Here is a 26921-nt window from a genome sequence, read left to right on the forward strand (position 1 = left end):
AGACTTCCCTTCCATACTTTTGCGAAATGAAATTAATTTAAAAAAACGCTAAAATGTTCATGAATTTTCCGACAGGAAATTCAACTTGATATCAACACAGAATCATGGTCTGAATCATCCCCCTCAGTATTCGTTACGGTGTCACTTACACCCATACCTATTTGTATGACTACTTGTACGTACATATATGGGGTATAAGTGACATTGTAACGAATACTGATAGGTATGATTCAGCTCACTATTCTGAGTTGATATCGAGTGGAATTTTCCATCGCAAGAATATAGTATAAAACGAATTTTGCGACGGAAAATTCCACTTGATATAACTCAGAATCATGGTCTGAGTCATCCCCCTCAGTATTCGTTACGATGTTACTAAAACTTTGTATAATATGTAATATCATTGGTTGACCTTGCAGCCGCCGCTTGCTGTTGACGATCCGTCCGTTGCTGGAAGCATACGCGGCTACCTGCCGCTGTCTGGATAGCGGCTCGCAGAAAGAACTCGAGAAGAGGATCCTTAACACCCTCACTGAGGACTTCACGCAGAACAAGATGGTTTACGGTGAGTTAATGACGATAAAAACCTATTTCTCCCACCAGGTATCGCTACTGTCGCTAAAGGCTAATCACTTCATTGTCCATTGTCCGAAAGTAAGATGATCTTTGCTTTGGAAGGCACGTTTAAATACATGGTCAGGGGCCTTTGGCGGCTCAATAATAACCCTTACACCAGGGTTGCTGAGGTTGGTAATCCACCTCACAACTCACACGATAAAAGAAGTATTTACAGGCTAACCAGAATGAATTAAATCCTGCATGTTTTGTTAGTGCAATAACAGTTGATTGATTAATTAATCAGCTGAACCCATTATGAGAAACCACCACCTAAATTAATAATATTGATATAATAAAATGTAAACAAACCCGCGTGCTCACGTTTAGTGTCCAACTTGTGAGCTACGTTGCAGTAATTATGTGAGTATTATGAGAGTAATTACGTTGAGGTGACCTACTTCCCAAAAATTACTTATTTCTAGTCTCTCTCTGTGCCAAATTACTTCTCGCTAGAAACTCCTTCGCGCTTCTAATTTCCCCTCATCTGTTTGAACTATCTCCATGTATTGTTTGAAATAATAAACAACATTATTGGAGTGTATTTGCTGTTATTCCAACCCGGTCGTGCAGCTCTGTTAGTATGTTAACTTTTCCTTAAATTTCCAGGTGAAGCTGTATCGACAGATGCGATCCGCAACTGCCTGCGTCTGCTGCGACAGTGGGGCGTCATAGACATGTACGTGGAGAACCGCGAGCGCAGGATGCGCCTGCGCACGCCCTACGACAAGCAGGCCGCGCGAGACTACATATGCAACAACATATACAAGTTTAACATGACCACGTCACTGCTGCATTGAAGACTCCACAACTACCCAAGCATTGGATTTCATTGAAAATAACAGAATATAAAAGTTTCAGTGTTAGTGTTGTGAACGTTAACCCTTTCCGTGCGTAGTGCCAAAAATGTCTTGCACATACTGGCCGAATAAAATTTATAATTTTGATTCTGAAATTCGTCCACAATATGTAAGAGCACATTTTTAGAAAGAACATATAAGTCCACAGCATTGAAAGGGTTAAAGTGAAGTGAAAAGTGCAACAACCGGTCTGGAACTGGTAAACCGAACTGATTTCTGGAAGTGATTAAGGGTGTTACTGTGGACTTCACAGTGGTGAAGATAATGACTGTATTAAATATAGACTGTACTACAGTGCAATGGATTAAGAATACCTAAGTTAAGCATTGGTGCAGAAAATAATTCTTATGACGCGCTTTATAGACAAAGTCGAGTGAATTGTAGAATTGATGCTCATTGCATGATACATGCATATTGCAATTTTTCAGTCCTAATATTTGTATGACCATGAAATGTGACGATTTGTCCTCAGAGAATGCTTTAGAACTGACTGAAAGAGAGGCATGCTATGTCCACATAAGGCCGAGATTTCCAGACACACTATTGTGTGTAAACAATGGGGTATGGTTTTGAAAAAATTCGGTCTTACGACAATATGGCGATTTGTTGACACTCAGGCTGTGGTTCGACGGATTCTTTACCAGTGAAAAGGACTCTCTAGACGTCAAGTTGTGATATAGTGTAAGCGATTCGGGTGTTGAGTCCTTATGGAGTACAATAATTATCTTTTTAACCTCTATTTAGTGCTTTGGGAACACTAGTTTTCATAGTTTTTATAACCAAAAACATAGGTTATGTCTGTCAATCACTTGTTTGATTACAACGCCACAAGTGTTCGCGCGCACTCAACGAAGGTCTCTGTAGTCCACAAGTTTTTCTCCTAGTAGAACTTATCAATGAAAGCATTTAGTGATTTGTTCCTGTAATAAGAGTATAAGAAAAACTTGGACGCTACGTTTTTGCAGCTACTTTGGAATATAATATTCTTTTTTTTTCGTCTACAATAAGCTGCGCTGTTTACGTTATGTATAATTATTTAGTTTGACATCGTACAAGTACTTGAATGTTTCCTTGTAATATGTATTGTAATTTACGCACAGTTCTGTTAAATATTCAAGTATTTGAACAATAAATGTTGACATTTATTTTAAGTCAAAATAAAATCTAGATTTACTGTTATGTTGTTAGTATGTAAAGGATATCTTTCATACATTCTTATGTTTATTTTTTAGTATATAAACACTGTATGTAGGTTGGTGTGTATGAAGGAGATTGCTCAAAGATTGGAGCCAAAAATATTTGATATTTATACTTCAGCTATTGATCTGTGATCCCAACAACTTATAAAGTTGAATTCTTATAAAACTTTATGGCTTATATGTATAAGTCGGGAATTCTTTAACATATTTACCTAAACTTTGCGGAAGACCATATATAGAGTTGATATTACCGTCCAGATTATTGTTATTTTAAGAAGTCATGTGAGGTGGTGTACGGTAATATCAACTCTATATTATAGATTATAGACTATCGTCAAGTTTAAATACATATGCCCCAGAATTTCCGATGTATACTTATATGTACTTAGCATAAAGTTTTATAGGATTTTATATTATGTATAATATGAATTAGGTCTTATGTGTCTTGGAAAAAGGTTATAATTGATGTAATTTATAGGTACAGTTGACTGAAAGAACCTTTTTGAAAGCCGCACTAATAGGTGCTTGAATAGTAATTTAGAGCTAAGAAATTATCGATTTAAATTTAATTGTGGCTTTCATACGATATTTCAGTCAACCGTTGTAATCATATCTTACAAAATTCTGTTTAGTGATCTCATGATTGCAACTTAAGCGAGATTTTGTTAAAAAAACTATATTTATCCTCCATTCTGGATTTGCAGACTTCTTTGTAATAAAATGGGCGTATTGTAAAATTATTCACTGAAAAATCCGTTCGTTATTTAAAGAATAATTTTAATCATGTAAACTGTTGTTTTTTTTATAATAAAAAAGCGATCATAAATTAGTTCAAATAGTTTCTCTAATGGTAACACTGGAATTTACTGACTTGGAAAGTGAGTAGACATGTTACCACTGCAAAAAATATATTACGTTTTATTTTTTACCAGGCAGATTTTTTATAATGCATTGGAATATATTTTTTATTGCCTTTTATAAAGAAGTCTGATGATCCTAATATCTAGAAAATTTAAAAACACTAGTGCTTGGCTGGTTGCGGACTGACTAGCAATGTCTTTTATACTAAAATACTCTCCTAAGTTGACGAAGTTTGTGTAGAGAACACCATGTATTTGTTTCGAGGGCGAAAAGGAACAAACACGATTGAATAAACCGATCTTTATATTAAATTTTTGTATTTTTATTTCGCCAATTCCTTGTATGATTTTGGAGGAGCTCGGTGGCGCAACGGTAAACGCGCTCGGCCTGCGATTGTTGAAGTTAAGCAACTTTCGCAAAGGCCGGTCATAGGATGGGAGACCACAAAAAAGTTTTCATCTCGAGCTCCTCCGTGCTTCGGAAGGCACGTTAAGGTGTTAGTCCCGCGTGATGGTTTAAGGCCCGATCTCATCGGCTGATGATGATGATTTTGCATCTGAAAAGTGTAAACAACAACTCCCCTATCATAACTACTAATATTGCTCAAAATTACAAATATAAATATACGTTTATTTACTAGAATTAGTATCTAAAAACTATCACTGGTCAGGTTACAGTGACGTCATGGAAGGGTGTTACTTCGTGGGGAGGGTGTCACTGTCCCTCAGTGACGTGTCCCTATTCCACTCCATGACATTACTCTACACTCCTCCATGACTTTACTGTACACCTGCATGACATCACTATACCCCTACATGAAATGACATCACTAAGCGATTGATTTAATTAATACGTATTTTTTTCTTACTCTCATTAGTACAAAACAAACTGCAAAAACATATAAACAACAATATCGGGTAGAGTTAATGGATTTGTCGTCCGGAACGGAAACGTTCGAAAATAGACGGACAAGGAGAACCGATGTAGTAATGGGAAATGCCGCTGGCAGATAATACGCACAGAGTCAACACAGAATAGTACATACCTGAGGTACCCATTCTATTCTTTATTCTATGCCGAAGGATTGGTTTTACAGACGTAAACACCCCTTTGTTTTGAAGATGTCTAAACAAACGTATAGAAAAATCCCGCCTTTTATTAACTCGGTTAAAATCTTTAGTTCAATTATCAGTCACTAGATGGCACTAGGGTTGCGCTTCTGATTGGTTGTTAAGTTTGACAGTATATTTTTGACCAATCGTCAGCAGTTGTCAGTTCAAATATTTTATGTAGTGTTACCATTAACGCAAACTTCGCCTTATTGAGAAATCAAAACTTTCATTTGAAGGTATTTACTTGAGAAAACAACGTTCTTTAATTGTTTCTAAATGTAGAAAAATAGTACCATTTAATGAAATTCAGAAAAAAAACAACACATGAAAGCGAAATCCTTTATTTATAAAAAGTACACATTTGTAAAGTTTGTAGTTTTCTCTAGCTACGAAATGGCAACACTTATGCGGTCGCGTCAAGCGCGCACAAAACGAAATCCGCGCTTGCTTGCTCGCTCTTTCAATCAGTTTGTTTTTTGTTTCATGTGAGGGAGGTTCGCTGGCGGTCGGACAAATAAATGATGTGCAGTGCCTTTTTTAGAAGATAAAACTTTATTTTTACTACGAAACATGACTGTTTCGTAGTTCATGAAGAAAATATATTAGTGTTTATGATGTCACAAACTCTGTTAAGTGGTAAAATGTATGTGTGTGGTGGTGTTTGTGCTCCGTGCTTATATCTTGTGTATTTCTTAATTTTATTAGCTCTGACAAAGGACAGCGTAGGAGCTCTGGAATTAAGTAAGTTATAGCTTTAATCCTTTTACAAAATACGTTTATAGACACCTTTTTTCTCGTTTTTGTAAGCGGAAAACTTAGTGTTTATTGTCATGATGTGTACCTTCAGAAAGTTTATACAGTGGCTGATATTCGAACTAATCTGCAAATTAAATACTTACCTGCTATTTCGTAGACAACATCAAAAATATAAGGGTACATCTGTATCTAGCGCTAATAAGTGTTTTAAAAGTTTATACCTACCCAATCACAGTTTTTATCAAAAGGTACTTAGAAAAAAAGCTTAAGTTCAATAAACAGAATACAAAGCATGGTAGGTATTTCCTATTTTTTGCTTTGTTTTTACCAAATGTTAACAGTCACCTTATTATTGCTAGTTTTATTATAATCATTCTAGTAACATAAATATATGACCCTTCTCTGTTTATTTATAAAGCTGACTTGTTCACTTATCTTAAATGCAATAAATTACTTTTATTTCTCCATAAATCAGGATATTATCAATACTTTATAAACTAGTTTAATGATACATCATCCATGATGAGAATAAAAATTATTGTTAACACAAACTCATATCGTTCTGTTCTGTTCTGTTCGTTTTGCATACCTATTTACCACTGAGGTGAGCAGAGACCATGGAATTAGATTTACTTTGATCCTGATATACCTCTCTTACTTCCTCCACACATCATATTGTTGTTTATTGCACAATACAATAGTAAAAGGTAATTAAGGCTATCATAAAAAGTTAATAGTTAGGTAATTTTTATTTTTTTTTCTTTTATTAAATAAAAATAACAACCTTAATCTAATACAATTTACTGATATATGGATGTTATGGATTTAATTTATAATTAAAACACATTAAACAGATCGCCAAGTAGCAGAATATAAAAGAAAAAAAAAATATATAATAATAATGAGTTCTTACCGTGTTTGAAATAGGGATATGAGACTCCTGAGATTTCGACAATGTTGCAAGTACCGTGATCACGGGATGACAGTCAACCCTATTTCAAACGCGGTAAGAACCCATTATTATGTGTTTTAACTATTTATTTATTTATTTATGTTTTATAACTATGTTATAACTGTGATATATAACCGCATAAACTTAAAACAATGTACAAAATTTATACCTAAGTAACTACCAAGGTACTTAGGTATAAATTACAAGGTACTTAGGTATAAACATAATGCAGGACGAAAGGGGCAAGTCACAGGGACTAACCTGGAACTTAACAGAGGGCAGCAAAAGTCAGTACTATTCAGAGGTGGAAGACAAGAGTCCTAGTTCGACTTTGAAATAAACTACGCGTCAGACAGAGTACTGCAGGGCCAGAGGCAAGAGGGGAAACCACTGCCATATTTTTACCAACTTCATTTTTTTTAAAGTAGCATGGAAAATGCTACACCGACAAGAGCATGACTCTTAGTGATGATGACTTAGGTATTTAAATTAAATATTATTATAAAAAATAAAGCAAGTCCATTCGCTGACTAGAATTAATTCTTATACTTAAGTGTTCATTGATTTTTTATTTCACTGCACTGCGATCTGACATAGACTTAAAATTCTTTATCAGATGCATTGCAGTTGTTTTTATTTATTGAGGGCTGCAATCCAGTAACTGCTATCCTCAAGGCTATTGATAATTTTATTTTTGTTGTACACTTGATTATGTATGCTGTGATGACTTGTAATTGATATCACATGCAAATATCCAACATATCCAAATTTGAATTCAAAGACACATAGTGTCATAGACATACATAACTATATTATGGTCATCAGCAATTATTTCAGCAGCAGCAACCCAGTAATTGGCTATGATAAGTATGATAACAGTCTGGTAAAAGCCCCGTATCGCCGGATGTCCTGCGGGCGACGTTTCCGCGCACGCGCCTGCTCAACAGACCCTCAATGAGGTTGCCAAACATATCGTGTATCACTGATAAATCTTTTTTTTTACTGGTTAAATACTTTTTCCGATAACCTACTTCCTTATAAAAAATATATACAGGATATTAATGCCACTAATGGTGCTAATTCCTGTAAATACCATCTAATTTTATTTTAAGTTCTATCTGTCATTTTCTTATCCGCCGAAAAGGAAAGGGACGGGTAATCGACAAGCATAAAATTTATGGAACACACGTCAATTTTAAGCACAAATCTAAACCAACGGTCTAAAAATTTTACATCCGTCAATAACCCGACACAGTTAAGTAGACAGCACGTCAAACGGATTGCATACCAGTGACGTACCTTTTGATTCGCCCGGGTTATTCATTCATTTACTCATTCTTCCTAAAATTAAGAGCTGTGAATCATCCGTCCCTTTCCTTTTCGACGGATATGAAAATTACGGATATAACTTAAAATAAAATTAGGCGGTGTCTGCAGGAATCGGGGCCAATATCCTATATATATTATCGTAACGAAAACTTTGAGGGTGGATAAAAACCATGATTCTCAGTTGCGACGGAAAAATCCACTTGATATTAACTTAGAATAATGGTCTGAATCACCCCCCTTAGTATTCGTTACGATGTCACTAACATCTTATATTTAAAATGTTGAGTGTTGAGGTGTGGATTATGTTTACGTGACATGCCATTGACACGTAAAAAGTATCAATATAAGTGACAATAATAATAACATTTTAATAGGAAAAAAACAAGCCAACAAATAAACCATAATGGTAACCAATGGCTTCTTGGGCACACCCCGGCACCATACAAACAACCTTGTTTTACACTGAAACCATACATTGACGTTATCGTACACGCGCATCTGTGTGTGTGACGTCTGACGCCATGATTCAAGTCTAAACTATGTTCGAGGGGGGGTGAGGTAAACCTAGCTCAGACGCTAGTGGGGAGCGGAGAGTTGCCGTAGTATTATTTCTTATTCTACGCCTTGGCTCAAAACCTGGCTCCGAGCTTCCTCAATTTTGGACTATCCTTTCCGGTCCTCTCGTTCACAGCTTTCCCGCTATTGCAACGTCATCCGACCACCAGGCCGCTGGTCTATCCACTGACCTTTTCCCTTCTCGTGGCCACTATTCTATGACGGCCGTTTCTCACCGACCATCGTCGTGACGTCTCTTACCCCGGTGGGAAAAAGGCGTGAGTTTATGTGGTCTGCCCATTTCCGTATAGCCAAGTGGCCTGCCCATTTCCATTTAAAACTAAACTTAAGCTTGTAAAAAAACTAAATATTTTTTTTCAAATGGAATTCCATAGCCTCTGCTTACCCCGGTGGGAAATAGGTGTGAGTTTATGTATGTATGTATGTATAACTTTTTCTGTAACAGAACTATTAATCAACACATACTTAAATCAATCCAGTTTTTGCTCACCTAATTTGACACCAGGAAAATCAAGTCCCGCTTTACTAATGAAGGCAGGTTGATTGACAACCTTTACGTCACGACATCATACATGTAATCAGTACAGCTCTGACGGCACGGCAACCACGCCGCGCGCGTCGCGACTCATATCGAGGACTTTGACCAGTAGCCGTACGACGTCTATCTACGTAGATAGGAGGAGTGAAATTCTCTGCCGTCTTCTGTATTTCCGAATGCATATAACCCGGGTGCTTTCAAGGCCAGAGTGAACAGGCACCTGGACGAGCTCCATCTTAGTTCTCGTCAGTGCCTTCGGGTAAGTCAGGGGCCAAGAGCAAACCCATCAAAGGTAAAAAAAAAAGATAGCATTCGCTGCGTCCATTAATCGACACCCTCTATATGTATACGCCGGTGGCCGTGCAGACCTTGCAGAATTGACACGTGGTATGAGGAAATCGTGGCAGTCATGCCTAGTACGGTGCAAAGACCTTCTAAGGTCCTTAAAAGTTTCTGGTATATCTTTAGTAAACAATCGGCCGGAGGTCGGCGAAGGTGATAAAGTATATAGTTTATTAAGGATTACTTAGTTTATAATTCATAAAAGCAGTGCAAAGCTTTAATGTATAGTACCTACCCAATAAACTTGGTTCAGACAATATGAAGAATACTCAGGCTTTCCTTTTTAATTTCAAAAATATAATATCATAACATAAGCTGACGACTATATTTCCAATTTCGCTAGTCATAAATACATCTACGGCTAAATGAACTAAGTACCCACGTTTCACCAAGCTTTCTATTAGACCAAAGAATTTTTTTTTCCGTTCTTTTTATCTGCAATCAGTCGCAAGACTTTTATCAGATTTGTTGCATTGTTATTGGTTTGTTTGAAGTAAAGCAACCAATGTCACTAACTTCCATTTCTTTTGTGCCCAAGAACATCCATTCTCTTGAGCCTCTTCACCCTACTGCTGGTTTCCAACAGCATGGTTGCTAAGGGATTTGGATGGTTGTTCAACCGTTCCATATGCCTTTTATTGTGCTTTTCAATTTCTTCTGCAATTGTTGGCAATTCTAGGTGTTGACCAAAGAAAATAATGTGCATTTTATAAAAATAACATAAATATAGTACTTATATGTTTCATAGCCGCTTACCCCCTTTGTGATTAGGTGTGGGTTTATGTACATGTATGAGTACTGATTATGTTGTACATAGTTTTATGTGAATTATTGTGCTCAAACATTATTAGTGTGCAAGCACATCACTTCTTAATCAACTGAAAGACGTAAAGAGCTCGTTCAATTATGCTGATACTAAATAATTCGTCTATCGAATACTAACCAGACAAATCGCAAGCGTAAAATATCAAAACATGGCGGTCTCCGTCTACCTGTCGTCACGCTCATAAATATGGGTGCCGCAGGAAATCCTTTGCATACAGCCACACAACCTTTAATGACAAGGGGAACCTTATCAGCCATCTGTCGGGTGCGTAGCCCGCCTTAGACAGTACAGGCCAGTTAGGCAGAAGTAGGTATTTTTTTAAACACAATTTTTAGCGTCGTGGCTAAACTGGCTTTTTGCAAGTTTTGTGCCTTTGCCTTCTCTACAGGCAATAAATCGCGTATTATGAATTAAACGAGGAAGTTGTAAGAGGAGTCTGAAACTGTTTAATCACTTCAATGAAGTACATCGTAACTAATCAATCGGCCATCGTTCATTCACTATATTAGTCAGACATCCAATCGAATTCCAAGTATATATTATACTTTTAAGAAGCTGTAGCTTTTCTATAGTTTATTCATAAAAATCTTATCCAGTGCTTCAATTTATATAATGTACGCGTTGTGATGTATAGTCAGTAGTGTAATGTATTCGTCACATGTTTTATGGCGAAACGGTCACGAACCATAACGTTCCTCGAGATTAGAATCAGCTGATTGTGATTCGAATTTTAAATTCGTTAAAAGAAACATTACGATATTTTTTAACGGGTGTTTTGATTAATAAGTTGCATTTAAGGCATTTTGGGGTTTTTATTGTTTTCTATTGTGTCTAAATACCTACTGGTCAAAAAAAAAACTAAGTATTTTTGTACTCTTGGAACGGAGAGCCCATATCTCGGGAGGAGTGGAAGAAAGGGAGAGAGGCCTTTGCCTTGCAGTGGGATGATATAGGTTAGAAATAATAATAATAATTGTTGTACTATTTGCGAAGTAATGATTGTGCAAAAGTATTTCCTTATAAAGTTTGGGTTCACTATATTGTGTCATTCCTGTGTATTATTGTGTTTTGTACTAAATAGGTATGTTTCTTAATTAATATCAAACTACGTCAATAACAATTCTTAGTAAAAAAGGATAATACATATATTATGTACTTAAAACTGCATACCGCAATGAGTCGCTATGTAAATATGTAGGTAAAAATAATACAATAATTAATTGTATAAAATACACTACTGGTTTGTAATTGAAGATGCATCGAGTTCTATATAATATCACTACATTCTCTACTTAAGGCTTCGGGCACACTAAAAGCAGTAGCAGAGCAGTTCAGCATGCCTCATGCAAAAATTAGACGAAAAGCCAACGAATTTGTGCGCAAAACTAAATGTTTGTGTGATTTCAAAAACAAGTATTACATAAACCCAACATTGTGAGAGAAAATCGCACGAAATTTAAGTATGACAACTGATTTAAATATGATAACTGAACGCGGTTGTAACGTGGATTCGCTTAGATACCGCCCAGCCTCCTGCAGAGCTAAAAATAAATTTTGACAAAATCGTTAGTTTGTTTTTTTCCCTAACATGCGTGCCACGTGAATTTGTTCGTATTTTGACAGAACGATATGACTTATTTGGGTTCACATAAATTAGCACCAATCGACAAAACGACAATTATATCGTCAGAATCGATAAAATGACCGTGACAAAATTTTATCATGTTGCGTATGTTAGCTCCTCTGATCTGCACCTGCTTTTCATGTGCCTTTACTAACTTCCAACTTAGAAGTTAATATGTATAATACATTTAGAGCATCATTTGATTTAAACGCATGGAATCATATTTATTGCATCAAAGAAATAAAGAAAGAAAACACCGTGCAGATTGGTGGTCAAACATAATTAGAAAGGAGACAACCCTCCTCCTCTTCCTCCCGGCAACCAACAACCAACCAAGACAACCTTCCTCTTCCTCCCGGACCTCTGCTCAGAGTAGTCGTGCAATAGGACCTTATACGATTTTAATTTCTATTTAAAAATAAAGTTTTTACTAAATTAATTATACGCGATAAAATAGGAGTGCATAAGTGCAAGGCGGTTGTGTGCAATCACAGTGCAAACGGTGACTACCTAACACTACGCAGCGCGCCGGCCTAGAGGTCTCTTTACGCTGGACGGAAACATTTTGTGTATGAAGACGTCGATTGCCACCACTATAAGGAGACCAAACGCCGCTCATCTGGTAATTTGCCACCTCGTCATTGCTTATTGCCTGGTACTTTTGAGGCACAAATTAATATTCGTTCCTATTACCTACACGTAAAAAGGACATATGACGCTGTCTACATACTAACAAAACAAAATACTGTGTGTCTTGTTGCCTATGCGACCCTGGTGCCTTGGTTGAGAAACGAACATAGAAGATTCTACTGTGGGTACCTTGCGTTTCCTCGTGTCAGCGCAAGAATTTTGTACCTATCCTCCCGCTTGATGTGCGCCTGGTACAAATAATTTCTAAACCCATATCTTCGCCTGCCGATTTTGCTTTTTGATATTTTCTACTTACCTGGAAATGGATTGTACACTAAATAAATCGGTGTCCGAGTCAGATATTGCTCATAAGATAGACTTAACGCCACCGTCTTCGTCGTTTGTTTTTCAACGTACAAAAAGGACTAGAGAAAACGACTATGAGTCGGATTTCAGCGCATTTAAGGAAGAAATAAAAGCTATGATGACAAGTCTAATGTCAGAACAACAAAATGAAATAAAAAAGATATATCCAACTTTAATGGAAATTAAAAACACTAATGCGAATATAGAAAGTTCTGTTGCATTTTTAGCTGCTCAAAATGAAGATCTCAAAAAGAAAATAGATCTGTTAGAAATTCAAGCCAAAAAAGATAAGGATTATATTACGATACTAGAAGATAAAGTTGAGGATATGCAACGTGGAAGTCGTAAGGCAAACTTGGAAATAAAAAATGTGCCAATAAGGATGCAAGAAACAAAGGAAGACCTGACAAATATGGTACTAACCTTATCTAAAACCATAAACTGCAATCTAGAAAAGAATGACATAAAGGATATTTTTCGTATTCAGAATAAGAAAAAAGAAAATACAAATACCAGCTCCATTGTTATAGAATTGTCATCAACAATACAAAAAACGGATTTTCTAAAATCTACCAAAATTTTTAATATTAAAACTAAAGATAAGCTTTGTGCCAAACACTTAGGCATTACAAGCCATGAATATGCCCCAATTTACGTGTCCGAGCAACTAACGGCAAAAGGAGCGCGCTTGTATTTCCTGGCACGAGAACTAACCAGGGCAAAGTCTTTTAAATTCTGCTGGACAGCATATGGAAGAGTATACGTCAGGAAACATGAAAACTCCCCTATCATATTAATTAAAAATGAAGGCCAAGTGACTCATCTCTTACAATCGGCATGACTGCATTCTTTATCGTATTTTATTTTGAACCTTCTTTCTTTCCTTAAATTAGTTTTAATTTCGTTTAACTTTAAAGCTTCCACCAAGTTTATATTACTTGAAACAAAAAATATTGTTATAATAATATATGTAATCTACAGGTACATACACACATTCGCTTTCACACATAATAACTTATACATCTCATACACTCACCCTACATACATAGAACTAGTACACTCGCTTCAAAACGTATACACTTATATACACAGTAAACAAACTTCTATTTACTTAAACATTTGCTCAGTATACAACTTCTCCGCAATAAACCAAAGCACAATTACTAAAAAAAAATATCCATTCGTTTATAAACACAACGAACTCGGTAAAAAGACGATCAGCTCTTCAAAAGAAAATAATGGATAGTTCTTTACAAACAATGCACGATATAGACTTCACAGAAATAGCGGTCACGTTTGCATGTGAAATTGGTAACGTGTCTAGATTAATGTCTGTTAACCAAAGTGACTTCACGATTGTGTCACAAAATATTGTAAGTGCTTACTCGAGAGTTGACGATTTAATACTTAATTTAAGCCAAATAAATTTTGAAGTTGATCTCATCATCCTTGCCGAATGCAGGCTAAACCCGGACAAAAATATTCCCGAAATACTAAATTATACCTCGTATCAGACCTCAAATCATCTAAATAAAGCGGATGGTGTAGTCGCTTATATAAAAAATAAACATTCAGCAAGCGTAAAAGAAATAACTTTGACCCACGCATCATGTCTACAAATAACTTTACTCGACCTTGTTATTTTGGGAATTTATCGGTCACCGTCAAATACAAATTCTGAAATGTTTACTAACTCTCTAAACAGTCACTTAAAAGACCTAGAAAGGCATAAAAATATAATAATAACGGGGGACATTAACATAAACCTGATCTACAGGAACGACGAGAAAAGTTATGAAAGAGCAAACAGGTTAAACTACCTTAATATGCTGGCCATGCATGGTATGCTCCCAGGTCATTCTTTACCTACCAGAGGTAGAAGCTGTTTAGATCATTTTATACTAAAAATACAAACAGAAAAGAGACAAGTTGCTATTGCTATAATCAACACGACTATATCAGACCACCACATGATTTTACTAAAAATTTCTCACATTAAACATGCAAACAAAAACTTTAAAATCAATTCATACTTAAACCTGGATTCTGCACTTAAACATCTAAATTCCAGTAACATAAGTCAACTTTTAACTCAAAACAATCCAAATGAACTTACAGATCAACTAATAGGTATATTAAAACAATGTATCATCGCAAATACTATCACACGGACGATTCCATTGAAAATAAGACTATTAAAACCATGGATGACCCTTGGGTTGCTTCGCTGTATAAAAAATCGAAATAACATGCAAAAAAAATTGAAATCAGATCCTAAAAATGAAATCCTAAAAATAACCTTTAAAAGATATAGGAATTACTGCAATGGTTTAGTTAAAAAGCTAAAGCGCCAGTTTGATAGAGAACAGATAACGAAAGCGGGCAGTGACCCTAAGAAATTATGGAAAACTATAAATAATATCACAAACAGAAGTAAACCAAGGGTACCCAATTCGGATTTACTGAAGGTTGCACCATCTCCTCAGGAGTCCATCAATAATATAAACACCTATTTTGCAAGCGTTGGTAAACTGTTGGCTGACAAAATTATTTCAAACAGAAATGATGAATCGCGGAGAAACTTTTTACGAGTTTATAAGGACTCACGCAGTAATCAACAAATGTCATCATTCGTACTCATGGAAACCGACAAATGGGAAGCTCATTCTATATTAATGAGTCTAAGATCAAACAGCGCCGCAGGATGGGATAACATAACACCAAGTTTTCTTAAAGCAGCACACACAGACATAGTTCCTATAATAGTTCACCTTGCAAATCTGTGTTTTCAACAGGGTATTTTCCCCGATGCATTAAAAAAGGCAATTATTACGCCTGTGTATAAAAACGGAGACAGAGCCGATCCTACAAATTATAGGCCAATATCAGTTTTACCTGCCATATCCAAAATCTTAGAAAAACTAATAAACAGCCGAGTTTTGAAATATTTATCTAAATTTAATGTTCTAGCTACATCACAATATGGCTTTCAAAAAGGGATCTCAACTGAAGATGCTATACTGGACCTCACCTCCACTGTTATTAATATTGTAGATAGTGGAGATAAGTGTCTGGCGGTCTTCCTGGACCTAAAGAAAGCATTTGATACGGTATCTGTCTCCATTCTTCTACAGGGTCTAGAACATATAGGTATAAGAGGCGTCCCTCTCTCGCTACTAAAGGACTACCTATCAGAGCGTAAACAAACTGTAAAAATAGATGAACACGTCAGTATGGAAACGACAGTCACCTACGGAGTACCGCAAGGAAGCGTTTTGGGGCCGACATTGTTTCTCACCTATATAAATAGCCTATGTAGCATGCATATCGAGAAGGGAAAAATTTTTTCTTATGCTGATGACACCGCTATTGTCTTTCACGGTAAAACTTGGGAAGAGGTTCGATCTGCGACTGAATCTGGATTAATTAAAGTAGCGGAATGGTTAGATGGACACTTACTAACTTTAAACGAACAAAAAACAAATTACATTTGCTTCACCATCTACAACAGAACACAACCAAACGATGACTTTAAAATAAAAATACACAGATGTTCAAATCCATCAACAGTAAACTGTAACTGTACAGTTATAAATAAAGTACAATCCATAAAATATCTGGGTATAATGGTTGACCAAAAGCTCACTTGGCACGAACATACAGAACTAATCATGAAGAGAGTTCGCAAATTTATTTGGTTATTTAAAACACTAAGACATGTAGCGACAAAAAAACTGTTACGACAAATTTACATCTCATTAGCCCAGTCAATTATAAGTTACTGCTTGCCAATATGGGGTGGCGCAACGAAAACCAAATTCCTCGAATTAGAAAGGGCACAGAGATCGCTTTTAAAGGTAATGCTCTTTAAGCCCTTTAGATATGACACCGAATCTCTTTATTTACAATCTGATATACTAACGGTCAGAAAGCTTTATATTCTTCAATTAGCGCAAAAGAAACATAAATCTCTTCCTTACGACAAAAACTTACTCAAAAATAAAAGGCGGAATTTTGATGTCGCTCATAAAACACAAACTAAAACCACCTATGCTATGAGCCAATATAAAAGACAATCATCACACATCTACAATTTATTAAACAAACAACTAAATATATATCACCTAACATTTTTCAATTGCAAAAAAATCCTTGTTGCCTGGCTAAAAACCAAAACATATCAAGAAATCGAAAATATAATTCAAACCAGAAAATAAACTAAACTGCTACTTAAAACCACTTCCAAATAGTTAAATCTACTTAGATCCATACACTCTCTCTCCATTTCTCTCACACCCAACCGCATACCCACATAAAAACACACACACTCACTCTCTCTCTCTCACACACACACACACACACACACACACACACACACACACACACACACACATACACACACACACACACACACACACACACACACACTCACACACGTACACACACACACACACGTACACACACACACTGCAAACTGTAGGTATAAATAAAATTCGCTTAGTACCTTAGCGTTATTACGGCCTCTATGTGAAACTTTGTACCCCTTAAATTAAAACTAGTACTTACACTTATGATACCTCTTGATTTGTAAAGACGACGTACTTAGTTTTACTTAATTACTGTAGCCTAGTTAAATAATAATGTAAATCTAGTTATAGAAGAGCGGAGTTTCCTATCACAAGCAAATCGTTGCTTAAATGGAGCCTCCGTGCACCTGATAATGTAAAATAACTAAGATAAAGAAATAAACATTTTTATTTTTATTTTATTTAAACATTTTTATTTTTATTTTACAACCCTTTGTCGGATAAGGAATTAAAAGACAAACTTATTTCTAGGGAAATACGGTACATAAGTAGTTTTCAAATTCAACGTCTTTGCCGTACCGTTTGATCCTAAAAAATCCTTTTTCACCCCAACCTGTGCCCCAGCTGTTCGCCACCAACCAATATGGAACATTATTCTCTACACCATACCCTATCAGTCTAACAACGTGTCCATCTAGTCCCTCCCCGTATTTATGCTCGTAAATTCCCCCTTCGTATTTCTTAAAATCTTCATATACCTTAAAAACGGCTTCTATCGGTCCATTTTTGAATAATTCAGCTTTAATAGTCCCCTCTTCACTGCTCACCCTATTAACTGAAGAGCCTCTATGTTTATCACCAGCATAATCTGCACCATTGACACATTTCTTGTCACATTGGCGCTTTTCCAGAAATTCGATGTCGTAAGGTTTGCACTCTTGAGTGACGAGACCGGTGCTGACATAAAATTCAAAGGCTTCATTTGGATAACCCCCCCTACAAACGTCTTTGGAAAAGCAGTTGAAATCCTGTTGAGAAAGTCGAACAGTCACGCCTTTGTGGATGCAAGTGCGATCAGAAGCCGTATCGGCGGTGCCGAAGGCCCAACAGGAACCACATTGGCCCTGGTTGTGAATTTCTCCAATGGTGGCACAATGTGACCACTTCTGCCTGGGGTCAAAGTTCTCAGGTAAATCAGCAACTGAACTGTCATTGTAACTGATCACGGGGATACCTTCTGGGATGAAGGTTTTTACCTGGAAATGAAGTCAAAATGTTATTTTTAAAGCAATATAAAAATAAAACACGTGTATTATGTGGACGTCGTGTTTGAGCCACCACAGAATCTGATTCCGACGGTTTCGTGGTGGACTATAGTCATATGACAAATAGAATGCTGAATTTATATACGCAACCATTATTTAAAGGGAAGAAAAGACCAAATAAATGTAGATGGATTATGTTGGAGGGGGTATGGAGCATTTTGAAATCATGTTTGGACCATAGATACTTGCGTAGTTTCCTAAATTATGAAATTCTGATTAAAGAAAGACACGATCTGAAGGTGACAAAACATGTTTTATATTTTCTGATTTTTTTTTAAACTTATTTATGATTTGTAATAAAGAAAACTGTAATAATAAGTAACATTTTGTCACGTTTTTCCATGAGGTCTCAGGTTGCCTTTTCATGCAAATTCCATAGTAATTTCGCGTTTTGACTTTTAGTGAAAAATATTTGACTAGTTGAAAACTAGCCTATTGATATCACGTGGTTCCAGGTTTTATGCCCGGTTAATGGCAATAGGTTCGCCCTTTATTACATGGGACTTAAACATAGCTGGCGAGGAGTGGGTGTACATACTATGCATCGCTGCCTACCGGTTCGGGAATAAAGATGTGATGCTGTGTTATGTTAAACAATGCTTACCATTCCGACTACTGGATCAAAGTCGTAAGCCTTGATCGTGTAGGAGTAATTACGGCTGTTGAAGTACTCCACAAACTCATCATGTGGCATCGACAGGTACTTATTGTGTAATTCCTCGTCGAAGTCACAGGAGACAAACGTGGCCAAAGCCAATACTAATAAACGTAACATTATAAAAAAATACCTCCGTTCAGAAGTGGCTTAGTATGAACGCCAGTACAGAGTACAGGAATAGACAACGTTCGATGTTTAAATAGCAATAACCTTATCTGAATTATTTCAAATATTGTACGTAGAAAATAAATAATAAAAAAGTAAATAAAATACAAATTAATGGTCGTAATTTTTCCGTGGTATTTACAGGAGAATGTGTTATCTAATTTATCCATAATAACGTTATTAACAGGATTATGGGAATAGTTTCTTGAGAAATGTGTGTAATGTCAACTAATGTGAAATAGCAATCTTGTTTCCTTTTTATCCCCTCTGCATTCTATCGATAGTGCTTGTACTCTGTTCATCATCATGCCCCTAGCATTGTCCTGTTTTTCACAGGGTCCGCTTACCTAACCTGAAGATTTAACCGGTCCGGTTTTTTATAGAAGCGACTGCCTGTCCTCTGTGCTTGCACTCTGTTTGTAATGGAAAAAAAGTACATTATCGACGACTATATCCCAAATGGGGTAGTCAGAGTACATGTATTCCAAGATGAACTAAGTACTCACACCTTTTTTTTTTTTTTTTTAACGTTGGGAAATGCGTTACGCATACCACGCCGCCCGGGGGGACGACGTGGTTATGTGGGACTCCCCGGGAAACCCGGTATACCCACTAAAACCCAACGGTGTTCCTCCTCGCCGCCATGTGGCGGGGATGCGGGAACGCAATTGCACACAACCGCGTCCCCGCCGGCGGATGCCCTCTTGGGCCCAGCGCCTATGGGGGCGCAACAAGCGCCTCCCCCTCCGCCGAGGGCTGCCCGGAACACTTGGGGAGCCCTACAGCACGGGACCTATGTTGTGGATGGCGGTCCCCCGACCACCATCCACAGGTCCCCGTCAAGTACTCACACCTCAACGAACTTTCTGTAAGACCAACGTGATAGGATAAAAAAATATATATTGTAAAAGGGGCTGGAGTGAATCTTCTTACTTATTAGTTATTTTATTACGTATTCATTAAATTGTTTTAAGTTTACGCGGTTATTATCATAATTAAAACACATAATAACGGGTTCTTACCGCGTTTAAAGTAGGGATATGAGACTCCCGATATTTCGACACTGTTGCAAGTGCCATGATCACGGGATGACTGATGAGATTGGAGTGGAGTAGGTAGATCCATAATTTTCTACGGGCAGACATATCTGTCTACCCTCTTTCTTTGCCGTTTGTTGATGTATTTGATATCCTAAATTAATAACTCATTTGTGGTTTATTATATTATTATTACATTATTCAGTATTATTATTTATTACTATTTATACTCTAGATACATTCTTTATTAAAATCCTAAATAAATATCGGGAGTCTCATATCCCTACTTTAAACGCGGTAAGAACCCGTTATTATGTGTTTTAATTCATTCAAATTGTTCGCATACTTTTCTCATTCTCTTTACCAACACAAATCATCAGAACCTTTCTCAATTCTCATCTCTAAGTCTTCCATACCAAAAATCAATTTTAAGTGAGTCTATATTTTTTTATTTTTAAACACATTCGATTTGCAAATACAATAAATCTATTGCCACCGGATAGGCAAACTTGTCGCGCCTATTCCCGTTTAGTCTCGAAATTAGCATATCGCATGGCCTACGGATGTCCTATTGAATCGTCCATCATGGCTACCAAGTACTGACAGTTGATTCACTACGGATGTCCCAACTGACTCATATGTATGCTAATTGTGTGTGTGCATATTTATTTATAAAAACTGTAATACTTCCCATTATCCTTAACACGGTTTTAATTTAGTTATTTGGGTATTATTATAAATTGTTAATTGTTAAAGAAAAAAAATATACGCTAAATGTTGAGACTATAGCCTAATACACTCAACCAACCTTACGATAAATTAGAAATATCAATAGTTAAGACTAATATTGATTTTAAAACGACCCTAGCTCTTTGTTATTGGTCATACGTTATTTAGATATCGACCTCTAATAAAAAATAAATAAAAAAACATGTTTCATATGTAACAGTGCGCAGAGACAAGTTTTTAAATGTACGCTTCCACGTTTGAATTTAGAAACACGCATCCGTTTGGGGTGCGTTCGTTGACGTCACATGTGCGTATGAGTGGAGGGAAGGGCTCCTCTTGTTTATTTTTTTATTACTTTTTTAATTTTTATAGTTATAGGCTGGTGTGGAACTTTATGGGCGTAACACGGTGACTGATGTATTTGACGTCTGAAAACAAAACAAAGTTACTTTGTTTTGTGAATAATAGAACTTTATTTTATAACTCCCCTGTGTACATATAAATAAACTTTTTATTTTTATTGATGTTGTTTCAGTATGTATTTGTATGTGGGAAATAGATCAATACAAATTAGTTACGGTAAAAATATGATTTAATGGACTCATTGATTGTTTGCGCAGTTTTAATGATCGCCTCTTCGGGAAATTTTATTTATTTTGCATGTTAGATGGTGCTTATAGAAATTGATGTATAAAATGTTATTATAGTATATACACATGCATTAAGATCACGCCTATTTCCCGTTAGGGTAGGCAGAGACCATCGGAATTCCACTTAATACGATCCTGAGATACCTTACAAATACAACTAGAATTTACGGATTGAATGTGGATTCAAGTTCTAAGCGACCTTTGTTTTTTGTTCTGTATTTTGTCAAGGTGTCGGGCGCCGTCTTCACCCCCTCTGGATCTTACTTTTTTTACTTTTGATGGGTTTGCTCTTGGCCCCCGACTTGTCCGAAGGCATTGACGAGGCCTAGAATGGAATCGCCCAGAAGGTGCCTGTTTACTCTGGCCTTGAAAGCAACCATGCATTCGAAAATATAGAAGACGGCAGAGATTTCCACTCTTTGCTCTTCATCCCAACGGGAGATAAAAGGATTAGAAGAACAGAGAAGAAGTATGGATGTTAAGATTAAGAGTATGTGTCTCGCTCGCATTTAGGCTTTTTTTGTTAACGTGTCTTATTGTAGGTTTTCCGCAAATGGCAAGAACTACTTGTCCGGAGCTACTTAGGCGGCCCACGTTAATAATGAGAATTTGGAGTGAAATGTCTGGGGTGTGCCAATAGTATGATGCACCGTTTGCATAACTTGTTTTTGTAATACTCACTACCTATCACGAAACCACTATTCTATTTGCAAACTACAACCCTCGCGGCACAACAACCGAGCCGCGCGCGGCGCGAATTATGTCGAGAGCTTCGACCAATAACGTAGGACGTCTATATACATAGGTCTCATTCGCTGCGTTTACTGGTCGAAGTCCTCGATAATATTTGCGCCCGCGAGCGGCGTGGTTGGCGTGCAGACTAGGGAATGAAATATCAATCCCGCGAGATCCCGAAATTTTTCGAGATCTCATTTAGTTCATAAAAAATGTAAAGTAAGGATGGCTGAAAAAGATGAAAACTGCTTGTTTGTAATAGCGAGGTTCATTAAAATTTTTTTGAAAGGAAACAAAAGCCTTTATTCTTCAATATTACTAACTAAATAATTAAGTTTTCTTTGGAAATCAGTATAATCAAAACAAAAGATATAACTCAAGGAGATTCGCCCAATCCCGTCAATCTCGAATGGCATCTCGTCATATTGTGTTTCGGGATTGATTCCAGAAAATTAGACGAGATCTCGGGCGGAATCCCGATCTCGATCGGGATTGCATTCCCTAGTAGGGTCTACTGGTGGTATTACTACTGGAGTACAATTGAAGAAACAATTTAACGGTTGAGTTTTACTGGTAGAGTAAAGCTTAGTTTACGAGCGCTCTCTTGATTGCCTTATATATGTCGTTACTCGTTGCTACTATGCTCTCCGGCCAAGTAGTTAATGCCAGAGGCAAACGTACAATAATTCACTACTAATATACTGGCCATATGGTGTACTCTAAACCGGCGAGCATGCATGAAGTCTTTGATGAGAGTGGAAGAAGCGAAAGTGGTGTGTCAGGGTCGTAGTAAGTGGAATTCCGTGGTCTCTGTCCACCCTAATGGGAAAAAGGCGTGATCTTTGAATGTGTGTATGTACTATGCTGAAATTGGAGTGAATGTAAAACATAAAACGCGTTCTACTGGTCGTCTTCTAGGGAAGGAGTCTGCTAGGGCATGCCATGAAAACTGTCTGAAGAATTATGTTCAATCCAATATATGGTCAAGGGGTGATCACTTGCATCATCAGTTCATCATGTGCAATCACCATGTCGTGTGCAATACCATGGACCCACCCTAGAACCCTGTCGCACTAACATATTTGACATCTAGTGAGACTTACAGTTCAATAATAAAAAATAAAATAATAAAAAAGTTAATGTGATATGGCACTAAACATATTAATGCTCGGATACGTACACCGTAGCACTTTGTTTCTGCCTTCTTCACTACCAGATCACGAACATAAGTCGATGTATGTTTACGACAGTTCTTCGTTTGATTGCTTTACGAAGATGTGTTTCTGCCTTTATTCTGCTATGTGTGGGTAGTTTTAGTTTCCTGAAGTTACAGTCATTATATTTAAACCAGGGATTTTATGGATATGAAATTTCGGATACGAATAGGATACGGATTTAAGAATACTTATTATACCAGATACGGGTAATAAATTATTTTGGAATATCCGTTAGTTTCCATTTAAGGCATTTTGGGGATTTTATTGATTTCTATTGTGTCTAAATACCTACGGGTCAAAAAAAATTACTAAGTATTTTTGTACTCTTGGAACGGAGAGCCCATATCTCAGGAGGAGTGGAAGAAAGGGAGAGAGGCCTTTGCCTTGCAGTGGGATGATATAGGTTAGAAATAATAATAATAATTGTTGTACTATTTGCGAAGTAATGATTGTGCAAAAGTATTTCCTTATAAAGTTTGGGTTCACTATATTGTGTCATTCCTGTGTATTATTGTGTTTTGTACTAAATAGGTATGTTTCTTAATTAATATCAAACTACGTCAGTAACATTTTTTAGTAAAAAAGGATAATATATTATGTACTTAAAACTGCATACCGCAATGAGTCGCTATGTAAATATGTAGGTAAAAATAATACAATAATTAATTGTATAAAATACACTACTGGTTTGTAAGTGAAGATGCATCGAGTTCTATATAATATCACTACATTTTCTACTTAGGGTTTCGGGCACACTAAAAGCAGTAGCAGAGCAGTTCAGCATGCCTCATGCAAAAATTAGACGAAAAGACAACGAATTTGTGCGCAAAACTAAATGTTTGTGTGATTTCAAAGACAAGTATTACATAAACCCAACATTGTGAGAGAAAATCGCACGAAATTTAAGTATGACAACTGATTTAAATATGATAACTGAACGCGGTTGTAACGTGGATTCGCTTAGATACCGCTCAGCCTCCTGCAGAGCTAAAAATAAATTTTGACAAAATCGTTAGTTTGTTTTTTTCCCTAACATGCGTGCCACGTGAATTTGTTCGTATTTTGACAGAACGATATGACTTATTTGGGTTCACATAAATTAGCACCAATCGACAAAACGACAATTATATCGTCAGAATCGATAAAATGACCGTGACAAAATTTTATCATGTTGCGTATGTTAGCTCCTCTGATCTGCACCTGCTTTTCATGTGCCTTTACTAACTTCCAACTTAGAAGTTAATATGTATAATACATTTAGAGCATCATTTGATTTAAACGCATGGAATCATATTTATTGCATCAAAGAAATAAAGAAAGAAAACACCGTGCAGATTGGTGGTCAAACATAATTAGAAAGGAGACAACCCTTTGTCGGATAAGGAATTAAAAGACAAACTTATTTCTAGGGAAATACGGTACATAAGTAGTTTTCAAATTCAACGTCTTTGCCGTACCGTTTGATCCTAAAAAATCCTTTTTCACCCCAACCTGTGCCCCAGCTGTTCGCCACCAACCAATATGGAACATTATTCTCTACACCATACCCTATCAGTCTAACACTGTGTCCACCTAGTAGCTCCCCGTATTTATGCTCGTAAATTCCCCCTTCGTATTTCTTAAAATCTTCATATACCGAAAATGCGGCTTGTATCGGTCCATTTTTGAATAATTCAGCTTTAATAGTCCCCTCTTCGCTGTTCACCGCCTTAACTGAAGAGCCTCTATGTTTATCTCCAGCATAATCTGCACCATTGACACATTTCTTGTCACATTGGCGCTTTTTGAGAAATTCGATGTCGTAAGGTTTGCACTCTTGAGTGACGAGACCGGTGCTGACGTAAAATTCAAAGGCTTCATTTGGATAACCCCCCCTACAAACGTCTTTGGAGAAGCAGTTGAAATCCTGTTGAGAAAGTCGAACAGTCACGCCTTTGTGGATGCAAGTGCGATCAGAAGCCGTGTTGGAGGTGCCGAAGGTCCAACAGGAACCACATTTGCCCTGGTTGTGAATTTCTCCAATGGTGGCACAATGTGACCACTTCTCCCTGGAGTCAAAGTTCTCAGGTAAATCGGCAACTGAACTGTCATTGTAACTGATCACGGGGATACCTTCTGGGATGAAGGTTTTTACCTGGAAATGAAGTCAAAATGTTATTTTTAAAGCAAATATAAAAATAAAACACGTGTATTATGTGGACGTCGTGTTTGAGCCACCACAGAATCTGATTCCGACGGTTTCGTGGTGGACTGTAGTTATATGACAAATAGAATGCTGAATTTATATACGCAACCATTATTTAAAGGGAAGAAAAGACCAAATAAATGTAGATGGATTATGTTGGAGGGGGTATGGAGCATTTTGAAATCATGTTTGGACCATAGATACTTGGGTAGTTTCCTAAATTATGAAATTCTGATTAAAGAAAGACACGATCTAAAGGTGACAAAAAATGTTTTATATTTTCTGATTTTTTTTTTTAACTTATTTATGATTTGTAATAAAGAAAACTGTAATAATAAGTAACATTTTGTCACGTTTTTCCATGACGTCTCAGGTTACCTTTTCATGCAAATTCCATAGTAATTTCGCGTTTTGACGTTTAGTGAAAAATATTTGACTAGTTGGAAACTAGCCTATTGATATCACGTGGTTCCAGGTTTTATGCCCGGTTAATGGCAATAGGTTCGCCCTTTATTACATGGGACTTAAACATAGCTGGCGAGGAGTGGGTGTACATACTATGCATCGCTGCCTACCGGTTCGGGAATAAAGATGTGATGCTGTGTTATGTTAAACAATGCTTACCATTCCGACTACTGGATCAAAGTCGTAAGCCTTGATCGTGTAGGAGTAATTACGGCTGTTGAAGTACTCCACAAACTCATCATGTGGCATCGACAGGTACTTATTGTGTAATTCCTCGTCGAAGTCACAGGAGACAAACGTGGCCAAAGCCAATACTAATAAACGTAACATTATAAAAAAATACCTCCGTTCAGAAGTAGCTTAGTATGAACGCCAGTACAGAGTACAGGAATAGACAACGTTCGATGTTTAAATAGTTATTGCTATCTGAATTATTCCAAATATTGTACATAGAAAATAAATAATAAAAAAGTAAATAAAATACAAATTAACGGTCGTAATTTTTCCGTGGTATTTACAGGAGAATTTTTTTTATAAAAATATTTATATAAGTAGGTATATATGCTAGGTTATGTATATAGGTTAGGTATATATTATATTTGTAAGTATGTTATATATTTATTTGCATGTATTTGTTGTTAAGTTGTATGCATAGTTTGTACCCGCAATCTTTCAATTTTTTTTTTTACCTTTTTCCTCACCTTATGGTTGTCTGGAAGAAATCGCTTTAAGCGATAAGGCCGCCATTTGCCATGTACTTAGTTAAGAGACTTTTTGTAATTATTTCCTTTTATTTTGGTGCAATAAAGTGTATTTGTATTGTATTGTAAGGAGAAGGAGGTTATATGCAATCGGAAATACA

At 36.6% G+C, this 26921-nt stretch overlaps 4 protein-coding genes and 1 long non-coding RNA gene across 9 annotated transcripts in view; 2 read left to right on the forward strand and 3 right to left on the reverse strand.

The window, feature by feature from the left end:
• LOC126377013 (glycerol-3-phosphate acyltransferase 1, mitochondrial) overlaps window positions 1-3846 on the forward strand; it is a 79006-nt gene extending 75160 nt beyond the window's left edge. For all 5 annotated transcript variants that reach the window (XM_050024606.1, XM_050024601.1, XM_050024603.1 and 2 more), the window contains 2 exons: window positions 420-565; window positions 1225-3846. In XM_050024606.1, the coding sequence (XP_049880563.1) occupies window positions 420-565; window positions 1225-1415 (337 nt within the window). In that variant the 3' untranslated portion in view covers window positions 1416-3846. The remainder of the gene's footprint in view (window positions 1-419; window positions 566-1224) is intronic.
• LOC126377285 (uncharacterized) lies at window positions 3826-4663 on the reverse strand. Its single transcript, XR_007567825.1, has 2 exons — window positions 4581-4663; window positions 3826-4091 (listed from the first exon to the last, which is right to left on the reverse strand). It is a non-coding gene; the product is annotated as an uncharacterized LOC126377285 (long non-coding RNA).
• Window positions 4664-5097: 434 nt separating this feature from the next.
• Window positions 5098-26921, forward strand: part of LOC126376987 (disintegrin and metalloproteinase domain-containing protein 19) — a 130608-nt gene continuing 108784 nt past the window's right edge. Inside the window, exon 1 of the mRNA XM_050024553.1 lies at window positions 5098-5388. Within this exon, the coding sequence (XP_049880510.1) occupies window positions 5259-5388 (130 nt within the window). The 5' untranslated portion in view covers window positions 5098-5258. The remainder of the gene's footprint in view (window positions 5389-26921) is intronic.
• LOC126377169 (cathepsin B-like) lies at window positions 17324-19054 on the reverse strand. The gene is made up of 2 exons (XM_050024862.1): window positions 18823-19054; window positions 17324-18149 (listed from the first exon to the last, which is right to left on the reverse strand). Exons 1-2 carry the CDS (start codon window positions 18991-18993, stop codon window positions 17421-17423), a joined length of 900 nt encoding a protein of 299 aa, XP_049880819.1. The 5' UTR covers window positions 18994-19054; the 3' UTR covers window positions 17324-17420.
• On the reverse strand, window positions 24678-26450 carry LOC126377168 (cathepsin B-like). Its single transcript, XM_050024861.1, has 2 exons — window positions 26219-26450; window positions 24678-25543 (listed from the first exon to the last, which is right to left on the reverse strand). The coding sequence occupies exons 1-2, from the start codon at window positions 26387-26389 to the stop codon at window positions 24815-24817; spliced, it is 900 nt and encodes a 299-aa protein (XP_049880818.1). The 5' UTR covers window positions 26390-26450; the 3' UTR covers window positions 24678-24814.

This window comes from Pectinophora gossypiella, chromosome 22 (assembly GCF_024362695.1).
Source record: "Pectinophora gossypiella chromosome 22, ilPecGoss1.1, whole genome shotgun sequence".
Taxonomy (NCBI): domain Eukaryota; kingdom Metazoa; phylum Arthropoda; class Insecta; order Lepidoptera; family Gelechiidae; genus Pectinophora; species Pectinophora gossypiella.

Excerpts from the sequence above, each read along its gene's own strand:
- LOC126377169 (XM_050024862.1), bottom strand. The coding sequence starts at position 18,993 with ATGTTACGTTTATTAGTATTGGCTTTGGCCACGTTTGTCTCCTGTGAC. Across the intron at positions 18,150-18,822 it reads TTGATCCAGTAGTCGGAATG|GTAAAAACCTTCATCCCAGA; the intron begins GTAAGCATTGTT and ends CTTCATTTCCAG.
- LOC126377168 (XM_050024861.1), bottom strand. The coding sequence starts at position 26,389 with ATGTTACGTTTATTAGTATTGGCTTTGGCCACGTTTGTCTCCTGTGAC. Across the intron at positions 25,544-26,218 it reads TTGATCCAGTAGTCGGAATG|GTAAAAACCTTCATCCCAGA; the intron begins GTAAGCATTGTT and ends CTTCATTTCCAG.